General features: G+C 46.3%; 2 protein-coding genes across 2 annotated transcripts in view; one reads left to right on the top strand and one right to left on the bottom strand.

Moving 5' to 3' along the window:
- Positions 1 to 9,229, top strand: part of SPTBN5 (spectrin beta, non-erythrocytic 5) — a 131,440-nt gene extending 122,211 nt beyond the window's left edge. The window contains exons 60-67 of the mRNA XM_054161511.1: positions 9 to 113; positions 1,384 to 1,998; positions 3,084 to 3,155; positions 5,935 to 6,021; positions 6,422 to 6,513; positions 6,878 to 6,963; positions 7,430 to 7,565; positions 8,909 to 9,229. Coding sequence (XP_054017486.1) covers positions 9 to 113; positions 1,384 to 1,998; positions 3,084 to 3,155; positions 5,935 to 6,021; positions 6,422 to 6,513; positions 6,878 to 6,963; positions 7,430 to 7,565; positions 8,909 to 9,098 — 1,383 coding nt within the window. The 3' untranslated portion in view covers positions 9,099 to 9,229. The remainder of the gene's footprint in view (positions 1 to 8; positions 114 to 1,383; positions 1,999 to 3,083; positions 3,156 to 5,934; positions 6,022 to 6,421; positions 6,514 to 6,877; positions 6,964 to 7,429; positions 7,566 to 8,908) is intronic.
- Positions 9,230 to 18,405: 9,176 nt separating this feature from the next.
- Positions 18,406 to 22,893, bottom strand: part of LOC104298874 (cytosolic phospholipase A2 beta) — a 39,114-nt gene continuing 34,626 nt past the window's right edge. Inside the window, exon 21 of the mRNA XM_009898984.2 lies at positions 18,406 to 19,515. Within this exon, the coding sequence (XP_009897286.2) occupies positions 19,271 to 19,515 (245 nt within the window). The 3' untranslated portion in view covers positions 18,406 to 19,270. The remainder of the gene's footprint in view (positions 19,516 to 22,893) is intronic.

The following is a 22,893-nucleotide window of genomic DNA, read 5'->3' as shown; positions in this document are numbered from 1 at the left end:
CTGTCCAGGATTCTGTGTCTGAAGTAGAGGAGCTACTGAAGAAGCATCATGATTTTGAGAAGATGCTTGCAGCTCAGGAGGAGAAATTTGCACAGCTCAGCAGGAAAACCAAGGTGAGAAGTAGAAGGTTGATGTGAGACAGGATGATGTGGGTGCTTGAATGTTTTGGGCTCAGTCACTCCACATAAGAGTGAAAATCACAGTATAACTAAGGTTGGAAGAGACCCCAGGGATCATCGAGTCCAACCTGGAATCCTGTGCTGAGATGGAGTAAATGAGTAAACAAAGCTGAGGTAGTGCAGATAGAGCAGCTGAGAAGGAGACCTGGATAAGAATCCAAAGAGTCCGATTACCTTGCCAAAGCTCTAGGCTAGAAGTGGAAGCTTTCTTCTGCCAGGAACAGCAAAAAGGGTGTGTGGTGCACATTGCTGTGTGAGAAACAGGGTGATACTTTGCTACAGGGGTGGGAGGGATTTCGATTCATTCACAGTTTCAGCAGGGAGCTGACAGTGCTGGAGGATAACAAAGGACTGAAAACAAAGGGAGATGAAGGCAACTTCTGTTCAGTGATTTGCAAATTGGATAAAGGAGGTGACAAAGATCCTCCACTCTATAATTCTCTGTGTGAACACTACTGGATAATCAATGTTCCTACAGCAAACTTAAAGAAGCAATGCCACAGAAGAGGAACTGAGGTTTTCTAGAGCTTATTAAATATTCAGCCTCTGGAGAACTTTGCAAGGGCAAATTCAACTTATTTGTGGTTAACTACCATCAGCATTCATAGGTGACAAAATAATGCTCAGAACGTAGCAGCCAAGTTCAGTTGTAAGTCAAGAATGCCAATGGAGGTACAGGACTTAAATTCAGTGCCCTGTGAGGAGAAGCTGAGGGCCCTGGGGCTTTTCAATCTGGAGATGAGAAGACTGAGAGGGGATTTAATAAATGTTTATAAATACCTGAGAGCTGGGTGCCAAGAGGGAGAGGACAGGCTCTTCTCCGTTGCACCCTGTGATAGGACAAGGGGTAATGGGTATAAACTACAGCACAGGAGGTTTCACCTCAACATGAGGAGGAACTTCTTCACTGGGAGGGTCACAGAGCCCTGGAACAGACTGCCCAGAGAGGTTGTGGAGTGTCCTTCTCTAGACACTTTCAAGACCCATCTGGATGTGTTCCTGTGTGACCTGTGCTAGGTTCTATGGTCCTACTCTGGCATGGGGGTTGGACTCGATGACCTTTGGAGGTCCCTTCCAATCCCTAACATCCTGTGATCCTGTGAACTACTCCTGCTTAAAATGGGGGGGGGGGGGGAAATCATAGGTAAGTACATATAAATGTAATGGAGGTAATTCTAAAACATGTAATGCTTGTGCTCTTCAGAGGGAGATGAATCTTCTCAAACAAGTGGACACCGAAGAGACTGAACCGAAGGATAGAAGCAAGGTTGTACGGGTTCCCTCTTTGAAAAGAAAACCATCTGACAAAAGGAGTGCACCACCAAAAGTGGCAGAGACAAATGGCACAACACCACTGCCAGCTGTGCCCTCACTCAGTGCGACCTGGAGGACCCCGCTCGAAACTATTTTCTCCCCCGTTGAAAAGTCTCAGTCGGCATTCCAGCAATTCCTTGCTGAGGAAGTTCCAGAAGCACCAAGCAGCAACAAAAGAGAAATGAAAGCTGAGGGAAGGCCCACTGATATTATCACTCCACCTACACCAAAGATGATGGGTCCGCCACCTACATCTTTGAAGAGTCACAGTTCCCTAAGCTCTCCTTCATCACCGAGTCCCGTAAGCCAGCAACACAACAGCAGTTTGTCAGAATCCACAGGCCTTTTGTCACCTCAGGAAAAAAGTGCTGCAGGCTCCTCTTTCTCCAGCCTGCAGGCAAAAGTAACGACAACTCCACCTGAGCCAAGCCAAAGGTCGCTGGACAAATCACCAAACTTAGCACTGTCTAACTCCTCTTATGAGAGATTAGAAAACACAGCTTTGGTAAGTCCCAGCGATTCCTGGCTCTCTCCCCCAGACCTGCTGTGCTGTGCCTGTTAAAGTAAGGAAATACAGGAAGTTCTCTGTGAAAGTCAAAAAGCCCACAAAGTGGGCATCTCAGTGGATCCAAACAGCAAGAGGCTTTTTATAGGCTTTTGCAGTGGATAAACTTTCCTAGAAGGCAGACTTAAGCAGCTAGGTACAGCTTACAAGCGTTTTTAATTTCCTCACCTTTATAGCCCAGGTCTTGACAACTCTGTTGATTTCTGGTTTTCTTTCTCAAACTAGAGCTTATTCATGCTACTGAACACTTAGCAGAGCCAGGAGATGATGTCTCATGAAGAGGCAAGGTTGCAGATTTACCCATCCCCTCCACATGAGCTGGTGATGCTTAGTGTCCACTGAGTTTAGAAGTCAGAGAGAGGCAGCACTTAATGGCACCCTTGCCAAAGAGCTGACCTGGTGCAAGACTAGAACCAGCAACTCCTGTTGGCCCACCCTGGCAGGAAATGCACTGTTAACTTAAGGGCAGGTCAAAATTGTTCCCTTCCCCTCTTGCACTTTGAGAGGAATGCATTTGCCATGTACCCAAGCATAAAAATGATACATATAAATTAATTAATCCACTGTGACAGAGCAAATTCCATGAGCAAATTGTTCTAGAAGGACATGAATTCTCATTTAAGAGGAGACTGCAACCTAGAAAGGTTTTTTCAGCTGTGATGTGACGGTCGGGAGCAGTGGAGGTTAGGAGGAAGTTTTACACACAGAGAGTGATTGCCCATTGGAATGGGCTACCCGAGGAGGTGATGGAGTCACCATCACTGGAGGTGTTCAGGAGGAGACTTGATAGGGTGCTTGGTTGCATGGTTTAGTTGGTTGGGTGGTGTTGGATGATAGGTTGGACACGATGATCTTGAAGGTCTCTTCCAACCTGGTTTATTCTATTCTATTCTATTTGATTCGATTCAATTCGATTCTATTCTAATTTCTCTATGTGGAATTTACCTGCAAAGACCTTCAGAAATTGTAACATATGATTAATGGCCATTTAAAAAATTAAAGAACAATGTTCTTTTGTGAATCAGGTTTCTGCAAGTCTCCAACACATGGAGGGATTCCTAGAAAAAAGAGACCAGCTCCTTCCAGGAAGAAAACAGGTAGGAACAAATGGCATCACTCTGGGTTAATACACCTTTCCTTGAGTTATAGTTGAGGTTTGGTCTAACTTCTTCAGGAACAAACTCTTGCTGAAGAAGAGCTCAGGACCATGGGTTTAATTCAGTTACAAATAACATGCTTGAAGAAATCTCCATTAAATTGGGCAGTACCTGACCAAGTCCTTAAGAGAAAGAGACAAGGGAGGTTTTGCCTGTCATGGAAATCATACAGAACAGGGTCTGTCTATGTTTAATGGATTTATGAACCAAAGCCTAAGCTATAGGAACAAGATAATTATAAGTACAGGCTTCAATATATCAACTGAGTTTAAAATTAAATAAAATAAATATTTAAGATAAAAGTAAATACTTCAGGACACTGTACCAGCACGTGACAGTTTGTTGGCTGAGGAAGCCCTCACTCCCATGCTCCCAATGCTTGTGATTTCTCACCATGTTAGAAGAGATTTCAGGTTGCTGTTTGTCTTTGAAGAAGTGGTTTGTTTAAGCCAGGGCTGAATGAAACTCAGCTGTAACTTGTAACATCCAGGGGAAAAAAAGATCACTTCAGGTCAGTTGTGATTGTTTTGATTATTAGATCGTACCCAGGGCAAGACATTTTGCATTATTCACCACCAGTGTTTAGACATCTGAGTGTTTGCTGAGAGATTGCATATAATCAAGTTGTCTTGGATTGTTTGTTCTAGAGAGTATTTCCTCTGAAATTTTCAACTTGAAAGACTTCATTAAAAAAAAAAATCCATCTGGTATAGACTCTGTCTTCTGAAAGACAAATTCAGATTTTCATCTCCTCTGGATATACTCAGTTTAGTCTGCTGTGAGACTGAACTTCCATACTACCAAACACGAAATACCATGACTTATCTTCCTCAGGACTTTTTCATTCCTCTTCTCTGAATGTCCAAATTGTCAGCTTGGGTTCTGATGCAACAGGTCATCTTGAGTGCAATCACACAGCACTTACAGGGTGGCCAAGGGATCAGGCCCAGCCAGCGTGGATTTAGGAAGGGCAGGTCCTGCCTGACCAACCTGATCCACTTCTATGATCAGGTGACCACCTGGTGGATGTGGGGCAGGCTGTGGATGTAGTCTACCTGGACCTCAGCAAGGCCTTTGACACTGTTCCCCACAGCAAACTACTGGCCAAGCTCTCTGCCCATGGCTTGGACAGTGACACTCTGCACTGGGTCAGGAACTGGCTAGAGGGCTGTGCCCAGAGAGTGGTGGTGAATGGTGCCACATCCAGCTGGCAGCCAGTCACCAGTGGTGTCTCCCAGGGATCAGTGCTGGGCCCCATGCTCTTTAATATCTTTGTCAATGATCTGGATGAGGGCATTGAGTCCATCATCAGTAAATTTGCAGACAACACCAAGCTGGGGGCAGGTGTTGATCTGTTAGAGGGTAGAGAGGCTTTGCAGAGGGACCTCAACAGGCTGGACAGATGGGCAGAGTCCAATGGCGTGAGATTTAACACATCTAAGTGCCAGGTTCTGCACTTTGGCCACAACAACCCCAGGCAGTGCTACAGGCTGGGGTCAGAGTGGCTGGAGAGCAGCCAAGCAGAAAGGGACCTGGGGGTACTGGTTGACAGCTGGATGCACATGAGCCAGCAGTGTGCCCAGGTGGCCAAGAAGGCCAATAGCTTCCTGGTCTGCATCAGAAATAGTGTGGCCAGCAGGAGCAGAGAGGTCATTGTGCCCCTGTACTCAGCACTGGTTAGGCCACACCTTGAATCCTGTGTCCAGTTCCGGGCCCCCCAGTTTAGGAAAGATGTTGAGTTGCTGGAACGTGTCCAGAGAAGGGCAACAAAGCTGGGGAGGGTTTTGGAGCACAAGTCCTATGAGCAGAGTCTGAGGGAACTGGGGCTGCTTAGCCTGGAGAATAGGAGGCTCAGGGCTCAGAGGAGAACTTATTGCTGAGCCTGAAGGGAGGTTGTAGCCAAGTGGGGGTTGGTCTCTTCTCCCGGGCAACCAGCACAACAAGAGGACACAGTCTCAAGCTGCACCACGGGAGGTTTAGGCTGGATGTTAGGAAGAAGTTTTGCATAGAAAGAGAGATTGGCTATTGGAATGTGCTGCCCAGGGAGGTGGTGGAGTCACCATCATTGACGGTGTTTAGGAAGAGACTGGATGGGGTGATTGCTGCCGTGATTTAGTTGATTAGATGGTGTTGGATGATAGGTTGCACTCAATGATCTTGAAGGTCTTTTCCAACCTGGTTAATTCCATTCCATTCCATTCTATTCCATTCCATTCTCTGTCATAACAAACTAAAGCAATGGGTCCTTCATCCAGAAGGGTCTCATGGCACTAACCTTTAGTGATACATAGTTGGGTAGCTACCTTTGCACTGTTCAGTAGCAGAAATTATGAAGAATTCAGCAGCCACATTGGATTGAAGCCACTCACTTCATAAAATTAAACTGTTACCAGTAGGCAAGGACCAGCATTCCATCTGGGAAAAATGTGGAGGGTTTAGTGGCCAAAAATAGTCATAACTTTGATTGCTCACCTGCTCTTAAAGATGTTGCTGAGCCCAACATGGTGTTGAGCTTGCTTGCATCAGATTGTTTCTTCAGTCTTGACTCACAGAGAGACCCTTCATGAATCACCCACTGGTTTTCCTAGGAGATAATCATGACTAAGAGAGCTTCTTGTGAGCTCCAAGCTTCTTGTGGAAATTGCACATGAAAGATTTCACTACTCCAATAAAACCTGTAGCTAATAATTGGATTTAATTCCCATTTCTATTCATGTAGCCAGGCTCAAGGTCTTGGAAACCCTTCTATGTAAAACTTGATGGATTAAAGCTTGATTTCTACAATGATGAACAAGAAGCATCTAAGGTAATTTAGTTGTTGTTTTTTAATCTTTCTACTAATCTCTGTGTTTTACCTATTTATTTAAAAGAAAACAGAGTTACACTTGCTTTGGTTTGGGGCTGGGGTAATCAATTCTCTTCCATGTGTCAGCTGAGTTATAAATCAGCAGTTGTTCAGCTGAGACCAACTATAAGACAGAATGAAAAGCTTCCTTAAAAGAAGTATCTTATTCAAGAATTGCCTTCAAGATACAAGGCAGTAGCCCCTTGTTCCTCTGTGGGTCTTCCTATTCACAATTCCAGTTATAAAGTTAGAACCAGAAAAGGGTAATGTGGGTGTGTAGTCAGCCTGCAGGTTGGAATGGAATTGAATCCAAGCAGAAAAGACATGGAAGATATTTTTGTTTCATTTCATCCTCCTTCAGAACTCATCCACACTCCTGTCCATCAGCCTTCCCGGTGCCAAATGTGAGAGGCTGGCAAATTACATCAGGAAAGAGAACACCTTCATGTTGAGGTAAGTCTGATGGAGGAAAGCATTGATGGGGAGCCTGCACAGCTGAATTTGCCTACAGTCACCTAAGCCTGTATGTTGTTAGAAGATGTAGCTGCAATGTCTTCTTATAGTGCTTGCCCCACTCACAAGGACAGAAGGTATAAGGACTAACTGTAATCCACCTTCTTAGGAAGCATTTCTTTACCCAAAGAGTGGTGGGGCATTGGAACAGGTTGCCCAGGGAGCTGGTGAGGTCACTATCCCTAGATGTGTTCAAAAAATGAGTAGTGGCATTTTGGGATGTTGGGTGAAAGGTTGGAGTTGATGACCTTAGAGGTCTTCTCCAACCTTTATGATTCTGTGATCCTCCTATCCTTGTTTACAGGTTGATTGATGGGGCAGAATATTTCTTCTCTGCACCTTCTCAGACACTGATGGAGGACTGGCTGCAATCATTACAGAATAACATAGGTATGTTCTCACTTCAGGAATGAACCGTGTTTCCAGCAAGCAGTGGTGACAGAGACTGAGAAGATCTCCTTAGGCTGTGGCAGTTTGAGCTGCCCTTTTTGCCTGTGCTAGACAGCAGTGTGCAAGTCACCTGCCATCTCATGACATAACAAACTGGCAGGAGCATGCCCAGGATGACTTGCAAAGCAGTTGCACCGCTGCCAGCATCAGGATGTTGCCAGGGAAGCACCTTTCCCAAAGACTGTATTCATGCCCTTAGTAAGGATTTGCTTTGAATCTTGATTAACAGCTTTTTCCTCTGAATGTAGATCTGTCTGTACACCTCACTAGGTGGTGGCTTACTGGACAGGAAGCCGGAGCACAGTTACAACAATGATGTTGAAAGAAAATTTTCATGGACCCAGAGTGGGAAAACATCTGTAATGCTACTTCAGAAGGGTTTTGTTTGTGTTCTTTGACTCTGCAGGACACAGCAACAGATCATATTCCACAGTGGTGGTGCAGACTTTAACTCCAAACACAGAGACTTCCCAGACAAGACTGTGGAGCTTCCCAGATAGAGACTCTACTGAAAGGTTATCAACCAGAAGCTCACTCCTGAGGTAGGGGCTCTATGCCACAAGAATAAAGAGATGTCAGTGCTATTTGTGCTCAGGTAACAGTCACCTACAAAGGGAGATTGCCCTAAAGTCAGTTCCCCTCCTCACCAGTGTCACAGAAATAGTGTGCCCCCTCAGGAATGGGGAAGTATTTGTCTCCCTGTGCTTTGCACTGATGAGGCCACAGCTTGAATACTGGGGTCAGTTTTGGGCCCCACACTACAAGAAGGATATTGAGGTGCAGGAGTGGGTCCAGAGAAGGGGCAATGAAGCTGGTGGAGTGTCTAGAGCACAAGTCTTCTGAGGAGTGGCTGAGGGAAGTGAGGATGCTTATCTTGGAGAAAAAGAGGCTGAGGGGAGACTTTATCACTCTCTACAACTACCCAAAAGGAGGTCATATCGAGGTGAGTGCCAGTCTGTTCTCTCAATTAACAATAGGATAAGAGGAAACAGCACCAAGTTGTTCCACAAGAGGTTTAGACTGGGTATAGGGGAAAATTTCTCCCCCAAGAGAGTTCTCAAGCACTGCAACAGGCTACCCAGGGGAACGGTGGAGTTACCATCCCTGAGGTATTTAAAGATGTGTAGTTATGGTGCTGAGGGACAGGGTTTAGTAGTGACTCAGCAGTGCCAGATTAATGGGAGGACTTAATGATCTTAACTGTCTTTTCCAAACTAGATTCTCTGATTCTCTTCCAGTAAAATATGTTGTTCTTGAGTATGACCCTGTCTCAATTAATTTGTGCCATTTTATGATGTGCCATAGCCAGGTTTTAGGAATGGGTCTCACTCTAGTCAGCCATATCTTGCCTGTGGTCAAGGACTTAAAACTGGGGCACCCAGAGGAATTCTTGTACCTCCTCTTGTAGGCACCAAAGTTTTGGAAATAAAGTATCTGATCTGAAGCCTGAGTTACTTGGGTGCTCAAAGGAGAGAGGCTTGTCCCAAAAGATGAGGGAATCAGAGCAGGAGCCTACATAGGTGCTTTGGATTTTCCTCTGAACATTCTCCCCAGCAGGGTCTGAAAGGAACCCACCCTCCTAATTTAAGGAGCCAAAGCAGTTGTCTACTGTTGCATGGTTTGAATGCTTTCCTCAAAGGCTGTTTTGAGAGTGCATGGAAAGCGCAGACACAGGCAAACTGAGAAATTTCTCCTGTAGTGTAGGGCAGCCTCTGTTGCATTTGGAGCCTGTGAATGTCTTACAGGCTATGGTGTGAAATCCTGGTCCCTCTGCCTGCTAGATTTTTGCTGTTGAGCTAGATGCCCAACAAGTTCTCACGTATACTAAGTGACTAAAGCTCCTCCAGCCCATACCTGATCTTCTGGTGATGCATGTTGTTCACAGGAGAACACCTTCATTCAAAATCAAAACAGAGAGAGAGTCTGCAGAGTCTTCCAGAGATTTTAAGGATGATGGGACTGCAGTGACACAAGCCTCCACCACCACCCTTAGCCTCAACCAAAGTGATAGAAAATCAAAACTGCTTCCATCTGTGCCAGAAGCAGGAAGAGAAAAATGGCATTTGCTTCAATGAATGCCAGACCTTTTACCAATATATCTTAACCCAGCCTTCTGGAAATGTACTGATGTGGTTTAAGTTAATCACTACCCTTGGAACTTAATTATGCATTAAATCTAGTAAAGCCATTAAATGCAAATAAACAAGAGTGCAGCTGCTATGCTTTTGTATAGATGATACCTCTGTCATTCGTCCTATCATCTATATGATACCCACTCCAAGTTCCCTAATGGAAAAGGAAAGGGGCCTTCAAGCCAGATGGCTCAAGTTGAAGTGTCTGTGAGACAGAAATGGGGAGCACTGAGCAGAACACAAGATGCAAACTGTGAGTGAACAGCAGCCAGCTGCCAGTAGCTCAGCAGAGAGCAGCTGGTAAGACGTAAGAGGAATGGGTGTTCCGTACTCCACAGAAGCAGAAGTCTCAAGGGGAATGTTTGTAATACACTTCCTGCACTGTTTTGTTGTCATTCGTTTTTACAGCACAATAACCAACAGTTCCTTAACTATTTGCCAATTCTTTCTGGATGAGGTTACCAGGAGGAAAGTCCTGCATGGTAACTCATTGTTAAGGGAATCTGAAACCAAAATAACACATGGGCAGTCAGTCTTTGGTGTAAAAGGAGAGGAAGCACAGGGGAGTAAGGAGGAAGCCTACTCCCCCAGGCTGCTCCACTCAGGCCAAAAACTAGGTAGGTAAGCAAGAGCCTCTTGGGAGGCTGGACTGAGTAGAAATTATATAACAGTTTGGGGGGGAAACATGGGGAAGGAAAGAAGAGCCCTGTGCTATAGGATGTTATCTGTGTGGTCTCAGCTTTTGCATGATTGGCCTTTCTCATGCTCCTAAACCCCTCCAGCTGAACAGTCTCAGGCACACACAGTTACCATATTTGAATCCCCAGAGTGCATACAGTGAAGTCCTAGCATGATGCCACAGCAGCAGTGGCAACAGGTGGCTACATCAGCAGGTTGCTCTTCTTTCTAGCAAGTGCTACAAGGCTTACTTTGAAAAGTCACCACCCTTCGGGCTAAACACAGAACTGTTGGTGGGATGGGACTTCTGGAGTCTGTAATTCAGTGTCTTACCCAAAGCCAGGTAATCATCAACACTATATTGGACATGGGTTTCTTTAGATGAACCTTTCAAACCCTCCAGTGATGGCAATCCCACAGTCCCTCTGGGTCACCTGCCTAGCGCTGCTCTAGTCTAAGTAAATATTTTCCTACACTTCTGCATGAACCTTCCAAGCCAGGACTTGTGCCTGTTGTCTCCTGATACATCCTATACCATTACCAAGAAGAGCATGGCCCATCAGCTTTGTACTTGCACTTCAGCAGTTGAAGGCGCTGTCACACTGCCTTCTCTTTTGCCAGACTAGGCACATACAACATTCCCGGCCTCCTCTCATCATAGGCTGTGTGCCCTCAACCCCCTGACCATCCATCACACCACTTTTTGTCTCTCTGGTTCCCCCTTGCCCTGAACATCCCCAAACTGTTCTCCATATTACATGCATGTCTTCATCACTCCCAGCTAAGTGGGGTTACACTCCTGACATAGCCCATTATGTGCTTTGCTTTATTTGCTCTGCCTTCTCATACTGACTGTGGCTTCCCCTGTAACTGCCAGATGTTTTCAGCAGAGCTGCTACTCAGGCAGCTGCTGCTCAGTCTCAGCTGACCAAGGGGCATATCCTGCACCTGATGCTGAGCTTGGCCCTTTGCCTTATTCAGCCTCATGAGATATCTTTTGATTCAACCCTCCAATTTCCTCAGTGTCCTTCTGGACTGAAGATTTGTTCTTTGTCACGCCAGCCACTCTCTGATTTTTTTTTTTTAGTGTTGTCCCCAAATGTGCTGAGGATGTGCTCTAGCTCTTAATGAAGTCACAGAACAACACTAGTCACAGTATTCACCCCATTTGTCACCAGCCAATGCCTAGAAGTCAAGCCTTAATTGCTGCCATTGTACAGGGCAGCTCAGCCAGTTTCTGAGCCCTCTAACAGTCTGTTTATCCACAAGACAGCATCCAAAGAGAATGCTCTTACAGACAAGGTGCAAGCCTTAATAAAGCTGAAGTGTATTACATCTACTTTTCTCCAGGTGATCACATACCCTAACAGTTGCCTCACAGTGAAGAGCAACCATGTGGCCCAAGTTTGATGCCCCTTTAGTAGATCCATTTCTGAACGTTCCTGATTGCCACTTTGTCCTTCATGTGCTTGGAATGAAGTCCAGGAGGATTTGCTGTATGATCTCACCAGTGAGGCTGATTGGACTCATGTATAGTTTATTAGAGCCCTTCCTGCCTTCACCTTAGACTGTAGTCTTTCATGAGAGATCTCCTCCAGCCACCATAATACTTCATAGGTAATAAAGCAGCAGTTTCAGTGTCACACATCCTGCTAGTGCAGCACTTCACTCTGACCTCTAAGTAGACCTGATATGTTGCTTCCCCAGTGTGTGATCTCCCAACTCCTTCCCTGACCATGAGTTTATCCATGAGTACTGAGAAGAAAAAGAAGAAAAGAAGTATGGAATAATTCAGCCTCTTCTATATGGTCCATGATCAGGTTTTACTCATCCATTTGTCTCTGTAGTGGCCCCACTGAATTTCTGTCATTGATATCTACATGGTTAAAGAGCAAATTATAGCTAAGTGAACTCACAGCAATTCTTGCAAGCCTGGGTTCTGGACAAGGAGCAAAGGTCCCAGGACAAAAGGTCTGGCCAGCTGACTCGTGCCTCTGTCCCACACAGGAGACAGTCTCCTGACAGGGCTCTTGGATGCCTCTTCATATGTCAAGTCAGAAACCTGAATCTATGTAATGAAGACCGCTCAGACTTTGTAGACTTTTACTGTTAAGTCCATTTTTCTTCTTGGCTAGGTTGATAGCCTCCAGGCTGCCTCATTGCAGCTTCTAGCAGTCCAAGTAGAGATAACAAATTGGAACTTCAGAAAATAATTGCTATGAACCTGATGGATTAAGTGGACAGCTATCTTGACCTGAATCTTTTCCTGGAGGGAGCTAGACAGAACCTCCTTGATGGACAGATGTGTGCACACCCACACATGCACCTGTGTTAGGACACAGTCATGTTCCAAACTCACCATCCCAACAGCAATGCTGTTTTACTAGTTCCTTTCAGTGGTTAAGGCTGAGGATTGAGAGGGTAAAAATCACCAACCCTGGTTAAAGAAGTTCTAGAGCCTCACATGGACTGCAGGGATTTTTCTGGGTACAAAGGTCTCCTTCCCTTCGCACCACTTTGCTGCATTTGAAACTAGATGACAAGTCAAAATGCTATTCCAGGAGAGGAATGATAATCTAATCATAATGGCAGCAATTGCCAGAAAAGAGTTGTCAACATTTGTAAACATAAAGGAAAACTTCTTCACTTTGAGGGTAGCAGAGCACTGGAACAGTTTGCCCACAGAGAATGTGAAGTCTCTATTTCTGGAAGCATTTGAAAGCAGCCTGGACATGTTCTTGTGTGATTTACTCGAGGTGATTTAGCAGGGTGGGGATTGAACTTAGATGATCTTCAGAAATCACTTCCAACCCTCACTGTTCTGTGATTCCCAGAAGCTGAACTGTAGCAGTCCAGGTGGCCCACACTGCAGGCCCATGGAAGACTTCAGTCTTTAAATGGTTTGAGGTTGTTATTGACATTAGAAGCTGTTGGGTCTGAGCCTCACCTGCAGAGATTGTTGGTCAGACCAAACTGCATTGCTGCGGTCTTAGATGAGATCAGTCTAAGAATAACTGCAACCCTATCTCCAGCCTCCAATGATGAAAGATAATTGCACTTAATGCTTGTCTTATGATGTTTTCATGCTCTATTTTTGCCTTGAGGTGCTGATGTAAAGGATCCATTGAATCAGTGGCCCTGCGGAGTCAGGGCAGCTTCAGCACAACGGATTTGCCTGCAGTGCTCTGAATGGCATTCTGCAGAGTCACAGCAGCTGAATGTCAGCAGCAACCTCACTGTGATCCATGAAAAAAACAAAAAGTCTCTTGGCAGCCACCTGAGCATCACTCCTGGGGGGGGGAAAAAAGAGAGCAGTTATTTCCTAATAAAAAGCACTTTCTGTGGTTTGCCAGATTCTTGCAGGATAGGCAGTTGACCTTTCAAAGGTGATCCACACATTAAAAATGCTAGAGGGTAGATTTTGACTGGATATTAGAAAGAAACTCTTTACCATAAGGGTGGTGAGACACTGGAACAGGTCCTTCAGGGAGGCTGTGCATGTCGCCTCCCTGGAGCTGTTCAAGGCCAGGTTGGATGAGGCCTTGAGCAGTCTGTTCTAGTGCAGGGTGTCCCTGCCAATGCCAGGATGATCTTCAAGGTCTCTTCCAACTTAAACCATTCTATGAATGTATGAAAACGCTATGGGATTAAATTATAGCCAATGTGGATTTAGGAAGGGCAGGTCCTGCCTGATCAAAATTATCTCCTTCTATGATCAGGTGACCGCCTGGTGGATGTGGGGCAGGCTGTGGATGTAGTCTACCTGGACCTCAGCAAGGCCGTTGACACTGTCCCCCACAGGAAACTCTTGACCAAGCTGTCAGCCCCTGGCTTGAACAGCAGCACTCTGTGCTGGGGTAGGAACTGGATGAAGGACTGTGCCCAGAGAGTGGTGGTGAGTGGTGCCACATCCAGATGGCATCCAGGCACTAGTGGTGTCCCCCAGGGATCAGTTCTGGACCCCATCCTGTTCAACATCTTTATTGATGATCTGGACGAGGGGATTGAGTCCATCATCAGTAAATTTGCAGATGACACAAAGTTGGGAGCAGGTGTTGATCTGCTAGAGGGTAGAAAGGCTCCCCAGAGGGACCTCGACAGGCTGGACAGATGGACAGAGTCCAACATTCAACAAGTCCAAGTGCTGGGTGCTGCACTTTGGCCACAACAACCCCAGGCAGTGCTACAGGCTGGGGTCGGAGTGGCTGGAGAGCAGCGAGACAGAAAGGGACCTGAGAGTACTGATTGACAGCTGGCTGAACATGAGCCAGCAGTGTGCCCAGGTGGCCAAGAAGGCCAATGGCAACCTGGCCTGCATCAGAAATTATGTGGCCAGCAGGAGCAGGGAGGTCATTGTGCCCCTGTACTCAGCACTGGTTAGGCCACAACTTGAGTCCTGTGTCCAGTTCTGGGCCCCTCAGTTTAAGAAGGACATCAAGACTCTTGAACGTGTCCAGAGAAGGGCAATGAGGCTGGGGAGAGGCCTTGAGCACAGCCCTGTGAGGAGAGGCTGAGGGAGCTGGGATTGTTTAGCCTGGAGAAGAGAAGGCTCAGGGCAGACATTATTGCTCTCTACAGCCTCCTGAAAGGCAGGTTGGGGTTGGTCTCTTCTCCCAGGAAAGCAGCACCAGAACAAGAGGACACAGTCTCAAGCTGAACTAGGGGAAGTTTAGGCTTGAGGCGAGGAGAAAGTTCTTCACAGAGAGAGTTGTTAGCCACTGGAATGTGCTGCCCAGGGAGGTGGTGGAGTCACCGTCCCTGGAGATGTTCAAGAGAGGACTGGACGTGGCACTTGGAGCCATGGTTTAATTGTCATGAGGTGTTAGGTATTAGGCAATAGGTTGGACTTGATGATCTCTGAGGTCTTTTCCAACCTGGTTGATTCTGTGCTTCTGTGACTCCAGTGGCAGTGAAGGAGAGTGCATAGCACCAAGTTTATGTAAATACTTTATGGGAAAACACAACACCTAGAGTTTAAATTTGTGTTCAGACTGATCCAGATCAGCCACTCACATCCAACAAGGTGATCTAATCGTTATGGTTTTTGTCTAGTCCAGCTCTCTCATCTGCTGTACCTCTGCCAGAACTGCTGCCTGTCACAAAACAATACAGAAAATTAAAGTAATGGGAAACTGATGCATTTTCCTTTATTGATAATCATTTTCAACTGCTTTTACAGAAGTAAACTTTGGTGGTTTAAACTCTCCATTTGACCAGTAACAGTGAAGTTCAATGAGAGGCAGGCTTTTGTACACATTTAAATCAAATCACCAAGAGGCAAAATCAAGCCTCTGGCTATGGCTCAGTGCAGCTACCCTACCTTGTGCCATTCCACTAAAGAGGACTTTAATATAGGAGGTAGATTTTGTTCCACTTTTTTCCAGGCTCTCAATGCCTTTGTAAACCATATTTGTCATATTTTTTTTTCCTTTTTCCACCCAGTAAATATGCTACAGAGTGCTCAGCAGGCATCTAGCAGAAGGCATCTAGCTAATACCACAGGGAGAAACGCAGCCTTGTGTTGAAGTGCATAAAGACTGTCATGGGTCTGGTGCTCCTTTGCAATCATTAATTTTTAATAAATATATTATTAAATGGCTAAAAGGCACAAGCAAGCAGTTTCTAGGAAGAGAGTTAACAGTTAAAGGAACAAACTTTATGCTTTCCTCGTGTTTGGCAGCAGATAGCAAGCTCTGTCCCTGCAGGGGGGTTCCAGCAAAACGTTCCTCTGAGAGCAGTGATCTGGGGTGCATTGTGGATGAGGTTCCTGCAGGCATGCATCCATCTTCAGTGCTTAAGCAAACACCAGGCCAGACCAGCAAGGCCCTGAGCCTTATTACACACACACCTTTTGATGGCAAGCTGCAGAGAGACAGTGTTCTCCTTGCAGTGCCTGTTTTGCATTTGATGCACGCTGCTCAAACAGCCGTTTGGCAACGTGTGGCACCGGGCCAGGCAAGACTGGGGACAAGAAACAAACACACGGCCTTTGGGCAACAAGCACACACGATTTCGATGGTCCATTCCTTTGGACTTGGTCTACACACTAAAGGAAACAAAGTCCAAGGAGCAGCCCCAAGCACAGATCAGCCATACATCACTGCAGCTCTATAGGGTTGGGGGGGTTCAGGCTGTGCAAGTTTGCAGCTGTGCCTTGGGGACAGCATGTAAGAGCCACCATGTCCCAACAAGTTGCATGGACAAGACCACGTCAGGTGTGGGTCCCTCCACCCTGCAGAGTCCACCAGCACCCTTTGCCCTCAGAAATGTCCTGCCTGTCCTTCTGCCCCACCATCAGGCCAGCAACACACTCCTTCAATGTTATGCTACAAAAACAAACAAACAAAATCAAACCCCAAAATAAACCCAAACACCCTGAGGGGCAATGATCCAGCCCTCATGTAACTTCAGGCTCTGAAATGCAAAAATAGATTAAAAAACCAGCTATTACCATTTAAAGCTACAGGGGCATCCAAGGAAATCAAGGGGCACATGTTCATATGTGCCTCTGGGCAGTCCCCAGCCATACTGTGTCTGCACAACCCTGGGTGATGGCTCTCCCAGCAAAGGGAGAGTCACACCACCTTGCCACCTTCTTCCCTACCCACGGCTACCTCTCTCCCTCTGTAACAGAGTTTAATGGTCCCTCAGAAAAGTTATTCTCTGTGGGTTACCTGAAAGCCCTGTGAGGAGATTTTTGGCTCATTTCCATTTTAGAGGGCATCTCTGTTGCATTAGCAGCACTCTGAATGCACCAAACACACCTCAACCATCTCTCTCTGGAGCATTTACAAACACATGGGTTTTCTCATCCTGACTGAAATGCCTCTCTGCTGGACATGTACTGCCAAGGCTCAGGAGGGTTACAGATGACTCACAGCAGCCCATGGACAAAACAAGGATAGCTTTTTGCAGCAGCATAGCATGGCAATCAGGCAGAAGAGGTAAAACCTCAGTATGGATGATACAGAACAACAAAAGGCAATGGCACAGCAGCACTGCTGGGCTCGTTCCTGACAAATCTCCTCAGCAGGGGCTGCCCTGAATCTCTGTTCCTGACAGCCAAGTCCTCCAGCTCAGTTAGATGGTATTGGTTTAGTGCCAAAAGAAATCCCAGTCTGCTGTGGAGAACATCAGAGTCCTTGACTGAACTGCACCCTTTAACCACTGCAGCAGGAAAGCCACCATTGGCTGCTATTGTTGGGACTCCCATTAAGCTGTTCAGCCCCCCTCAGACCTCTCCTCCAGCTCAGCCCTTTGCTGCACCTCCTGTATAATGGTGTAATGCTGGAAGACATGAGCAAAATTTTGATGCCACACACACATATCAACATGGTGAGGGCATGGAGACAGGCAGGATGATGACACCACTCCTTGTCAACCCTTTCTCTTCCCACCAGCTAGCCGAGGTGAGCAGGCATTCAAACACTGATTGGAGCCCAGGTGAATCAGGGTGCACCAGGCCACAGAACACAGGTGCCACAGACCCTGGGACATGACAGCACATACACCCTCTTCACAGTCACACTGGAATCAGTTTTTGTTCGATTCAAGCAAGTTTAGGAAGAGGTTTCTCTACAGGGCCAGCCAGAGGAGCACAGAGAGTGCACACCCAGCGATGTGTACATGTACACACCTGCACCATGGCAACGCTCTGCCAGGACGTGCAGCTGCTCTCCTACACAAAGGGAACAGATACTGCTGGTGGGACTCTCTCTTTTGAGCTAGCCCTCTGCTGCCATCTCACCTTTCAACTCAAAATGGCTCTTTTTCTTGCAGCCAGTATCTGACGACTAGTTCTTATCTTCCCATGTTCTGAACTCGGTCATACAGTTGCATTCCAGCTGTTCAGACTCCCAAGGTTCCACATGGTATTCCTTAGCTCAGCAAAGAAGTATTGGACAAGGAATATTGCTGAGGCTTGTTCATTGCCTTTGCTTGCAACATAACAGCATTTAGTAAGATGCAGGGTTCAGGCAGCGAGGCCTTTTGTAAATCCTCTCCCCCTGAGCTTGAATACTGTCTGCATAGCCTGAAAAGGCAGACCTCTCTTCTTCTTTCTCTGTCTAGTTTTGGACTTCAAGTGAAAATAATTCTAAATGTCAAGTAAATTTCCAACACAGGAGAAATGTGTAAGATTTTCCTTGGAGGTCACGATGAATACGCTGTGCTTGGATTAAATAAGGCAGAAGCAGGTCCAAATCCTGGTGCCTGGAAGTCAGGAAACTTGGACTTCTGTGGAGCTCTGTTTTGTATTGTTCAGCATCCTTCCCTACCATTTTTAACATAGTGGAGGGCTGCAAAGATATTCCAAGCTCCTAGTTCAAGGCGAAGTCTCTCATTGCCCTCCAAATGAAAGCCAAATATTTTCCTCCAGCAGGGAGGTGTAATAGAAGAATTTCCTTTTTCTTTTTTGTTTTAATTGTATTTGTGCTCTGGTTTAGTGTAGCACCTGTTAAAAATACCTTGCCTGTGATGTTAGGGATAGAAGGCTGCAAAGGGAAAAACTCATCATCAAAGACGCAACGGCTGTGCGCTCTGTCAGTGAGATGGGTTAGCCTACATTCAGTTTACATCTGTAAGGAGCACCAGCTTATGTCTTGGTCAAGACCATTGAATTAAATGTACTTGAGTCTACGGCAATCATTCCTCTCTAGTCTCTGGTATCAAAAGCTTGCTGTATAAATCACTACCATCACTCATGCCTTATGCACAATTTTTCCACCAGCCGAGGCTCAAGGGAACCATACTTGCTCACTGCAGCTAACATCCTCTCTCCTTGAAATGTAACTGCCCCCCTCATGGCAGTCTGGAGCAGCATTTCTGTGCCAAACTCTTGCAGGGAAGTGGGGGAAAAAAGGGAATGATTTCAAAATCAGCTAGAGGACAATGCAATTGCCCCTGTTGCAGTTTGGCCATTGTTCACAGATATATATGACTCCTTGGCCTGACTTCAAAGCTGAGCCCATCAATTCAGTGCAAGTTTTACTAGCTCAGCCTGTCTGAAAATCTGGACATTACTGAATGCAAATGGCCAGGACTGGGTTTGCAACAGAGCATTGACAAGACACTGAGAGTGGGCTCAGGATTGAGGGGACAGGCACATACAAAGAACTATAGCTATCACCACCACCATATTCTATAGGATATCTACCAGGGAGGTCCTGGATGGCCTCTGCTAACCAGGACCCTAATTTCTTAACAAGAAAGACAACCATGTGAGGCTCTCATGGTCTGATAACTTGGAGGAAGGAGATTAAATAAGCCCTTTTGAAAGCTAGACACTTGGAACATGGCAAGATGAGAAATGTAGAGGTTTCCTCAGTTTCCTGCAAATAATCAACACTGTGGTATGTAGTAGTGTGACTGTGATGTAATGTGACTGTGATGTGCTGCAGCCTCCAGTGGGAAACAGAGCCAGAGGCACTGTTCCCAGCCTAGAGGTATCCAGCTCCAGCGTAGCTGGGGAAATTCCCAGTCCTGCTGCTTCTCTTCCGTTCTACGGCGCTGCGGATTGCCTGGAGGAGCAGCTCTCTGTTATTGAGGATGTTGTATTTGCTCAGATTCACAAGTTTGTCAAAGTTTTCAGAGGAGTAGATTAGCCTGATGAGGTAGTAGGGTGAGCAGTTGTTCTCCAGATTTACTTGGCCTTCCTCCATCTCTGAGTGAGAGCGCCTTACCCCTGCAGAGAAACACAAAAGCCATCCATCACAGGGAGCTGAACCTGGGACACAAAACACAGGGTGCTGGAGGAGACTGGACTACACAGCAGAAAGTGCTGCTAAAAACAGCCTCCAGGAAAGACTGCACCCACCCACAGCTTGAAAGAGCCATTCCTGGTCCACTTCCCCAGCCAATCCTCCTTTCCCCTCCTCATCATATCTGGAAAACTCTAAGCAGGACTGGCAGGAATTGTTACCTTCCTCCTCATCCTATGCAAACAATCACTCCGTGGCAGAGTAGCCCTGCATCCACATCCTTTCCCAAACCCTAGAAATCTGATTCTCAGGCAAGCCAGACACCTGAAATACCTTTCAAAATTCATGATCAGGCCTTGATTAGCAGTGACAAGAGCACATCTGCCAACTAGAGCAAGTGGACAATCGAGTACATAGATAGAGGTCTTGTGACACCACACAGGACTGTGTGTTACAGAGTGCTGAGGGGCAGAGGGAACAGAGCGCTTCACATCACCCTCTGATCTTTCCAATCCTTCAACTTAGCCTCAGGTTAACCCAATCTCTTGGAGATGCCAGCATCCATCCTCCCTGTTAGATCAATCCTTTTGCTTTAAAAGGCCACCAGAGACCCTCTGCCAGGGATTTCAGCACCCTTCTGCTTGTGATTCTACAAAGTGTCTAGAGTTAAGTTTACCATCTGGGTTTTTTCACTTAGCTCCTTGCAGTCTGAGGCAAACATGCCCAAACCACAAGTGTGTTGTGAGATGACTACAAACAGACTGCTGATATATTCCTTATCTACCAGAACCTGATGAAAATGACATGTGAATTTGGCTTGAGACATAGCAGGTTTTATTCTATCCTAGGAGTTTCTTGGCTTGATGATCTTGGACTAGATGATCTTCAGAGATCTCCTCCAGTCCTTTCCATTCTGTGATCTCAGAGTGCTGCGCACTAGAAGTGTCTGCACTAAAAATGTCCAAGTTTTCCTCTATTGAGCCTCCCAATATTCAGAGAGCTGAATAGTCTGTGCTATCCAGGTAGAGCTGCATCTGCTTCAAGCACACAAAAGCAGAGTCTGTAGCTGCATTCTAAACAGGCACAAGATAATTATCTTTTCTAGAATTTAAACAGTTAAAAGCAATAAAAATAAGTACCCACATTCCACAAGGTGTCTCTCAGACATCTAGAAATGAAAAGCTTCACTGTTAAACTTGAAATCCATGCAAGCAGGTTGCCAAGGTCCCTCCTCCCCCAGCCACCCACTTCAGTTGCCGGCTGTCAGTTTGATTGATGAATCACTGGCCACTCAGAGACAGGCAGGTGAGCATCACAGCCCACAGATTTGAGCCTGGAGCACTGAGAAGCTGCAGCAGCTGCTTTGCTCTGTGTAATCTCATCCAGCTTTTATTTGGAGAGACTCACCTTGCTAGCCACAGCTCAACGACCACCTCTCACCATGCATTGCCAATTGAACCACCTTCAGCCACTATCTAACAAGCCCAGTACTTTCCACTGGGCATCTCCTCTGTTCCACCCTAGAGTTTCTAGATGTGATTTTATTGGTGTGCCTCTTACTGCACAAATGTTCTGAGCACTGTTGAACATCATAGCAGAAAAGGAGCTTTACTTAACCTGTTTTACTTCTGTTCATAACTTTCCCCACATGTTCCCTCAGAGGCATCCATTTTGCTGTGGTCTCAGTACCACAATACCACATTGGGTAAAGCTGGAAGGAGAGTGAATGCTCTGTCTGCTGTGTTAAGCAGTAGCAAGGGAGACTAGAAGTTCCCCCTAGCCTGATAACTCAAAGGGTGCTGCATGAGACACTTCAGGATTTCTTGTTCCAAGAGCTCCAGCTCAGAGGAAGGTCTCAGGTTAAGAAAGTCAGACAGCAGAGGCATCAAAATGATCCTGCCTGTCTGGTTTTTCATGGAGCATCCCACAAGCTGTTGGAAAAACCTAGTCTGTACTGAGGCTCTCTTGTTCTTCCATGGCCTTTGCTGCTGCATTCAAAGACAACACCTGAGAGCAGACCCCACTGCTCTAGGCCTCCATGCAGAACCAACCCAGCTGCATATATCCCTATAGCAAAGTTAAGTCTGTTGTTGAATTCCCTGGAGAAAGGGAGGAAGGATGTGAGCTGTGTCACCTGGAAAACTCCAGGTCTTGCAGTCTGTTAATTACATGCACAGGGCTGCCAAACCCATGTGCAAAGCTCTTTAGCAAGCACAGGACATGGCCCTGCTCTTTGAGCTAATGCTTTCCCTTGTGTATACCACAGAGTAAGAGAGCTCCTCTGGCAGCTTTTTCTGCTCACTGTCTCTTACTAAAGGAAGTAAACTGCTTCTCCCACAATGCTTGTACCAGTACCATGTAATAGCAAGGCCAAGGTAGGGCAGCCAGTATCTTTTATGCTTCTTACCCTTAGGCCACTCAACCACTGCATCTCCTCCACCTCCTGCTATTTATTTTTCTGAATATATTCACACCAGAATTGCTTGACCCAGCTGTTAGCAGCCACATGCCTGTTTCTGCTGCTCTGACTCTTGGGCCACAAATATCCTTCTTATTATTGCTGGGGAGATTTGCTAATTCTCTCCCTCTAGACAGTGGGTGGCACAAAAGCATGAGAGTATGGGAGAAGCAACCAGTTCTTGGTCTTTCCCAAACTGAGGAGGAATTCTGCCTCTGTCTTTTCCCCAACATCTTCCCACTGCAAGTGCTGCCTTCTCCAGTGTGCCCTGCACAGCCTTTTCCTCTCCTGTGTCTCAATCAACATCAGTGAGGCTGCTGTGGCTTGCCAGCCTGCCCTGGAGGCTACTGGTTAGGCTACACCTTGAGTACTATTTCCAGTTCTGGGCCCCTCAGTTTGAGACATTTGAACGTGTCCAGAGAAGGGCAATGAGGCTGGGGAGAGGCCTTGAGCACAGCCCTGTGAGGAGAGGCTGAGGGAGCTGGGGTTGTTTAGCCTGGAGAAGAAGAGGCTCAGGGGAGACCTTATTGCTCTCTACAACTACCTGAGGTTGTAGCCAGGTGGGGGTTGGTCTCTTCTCCCAGACAACCAGCACCAGAACAAGAGGACACAGTCTCAAACTGTGCCAGGGGAGGTTTAGGCTGGATATTAGGAAGAAGTTCTTCACAGAAACAGTGATTGTCCATGGGAATGTGCTGCCCAGGGATGGAGTCACCATCACTGGAGGTGTTTAGGAAGAGACTGGATGAGGCATGTGGTGCCATGGTTTAGTTGATTAGATGGTGTTGGGTGATAGGTTGGACTTGATGATCTCAAAGGTCTTTTCCAACCTGGTTAATTCTATTCTTTTCTATTCTATTCTATTCTATTCTATTCTATTCTATTCTATTCTATTCTATTCTAT

This window comes from Dryobates pubescens, chromosome 5 (genome assembly GCF_014839835.1).
Source record: "Dryobates pubescens isolate bDryPub1 chromosome 5, bDryPub1.pri, whole genome shotgun sequence".
Classification (NCBI taxonomy): Eukaryota; Metazoa; Chordata; class Aves; order Piciformes; family Picidae; genus Dryobates; species Dryobates pubescens.
Note: the sequence above shows the minus strand (reverse complement) of the source record. Positions and strands in the feature narration are given on the sequence as shown.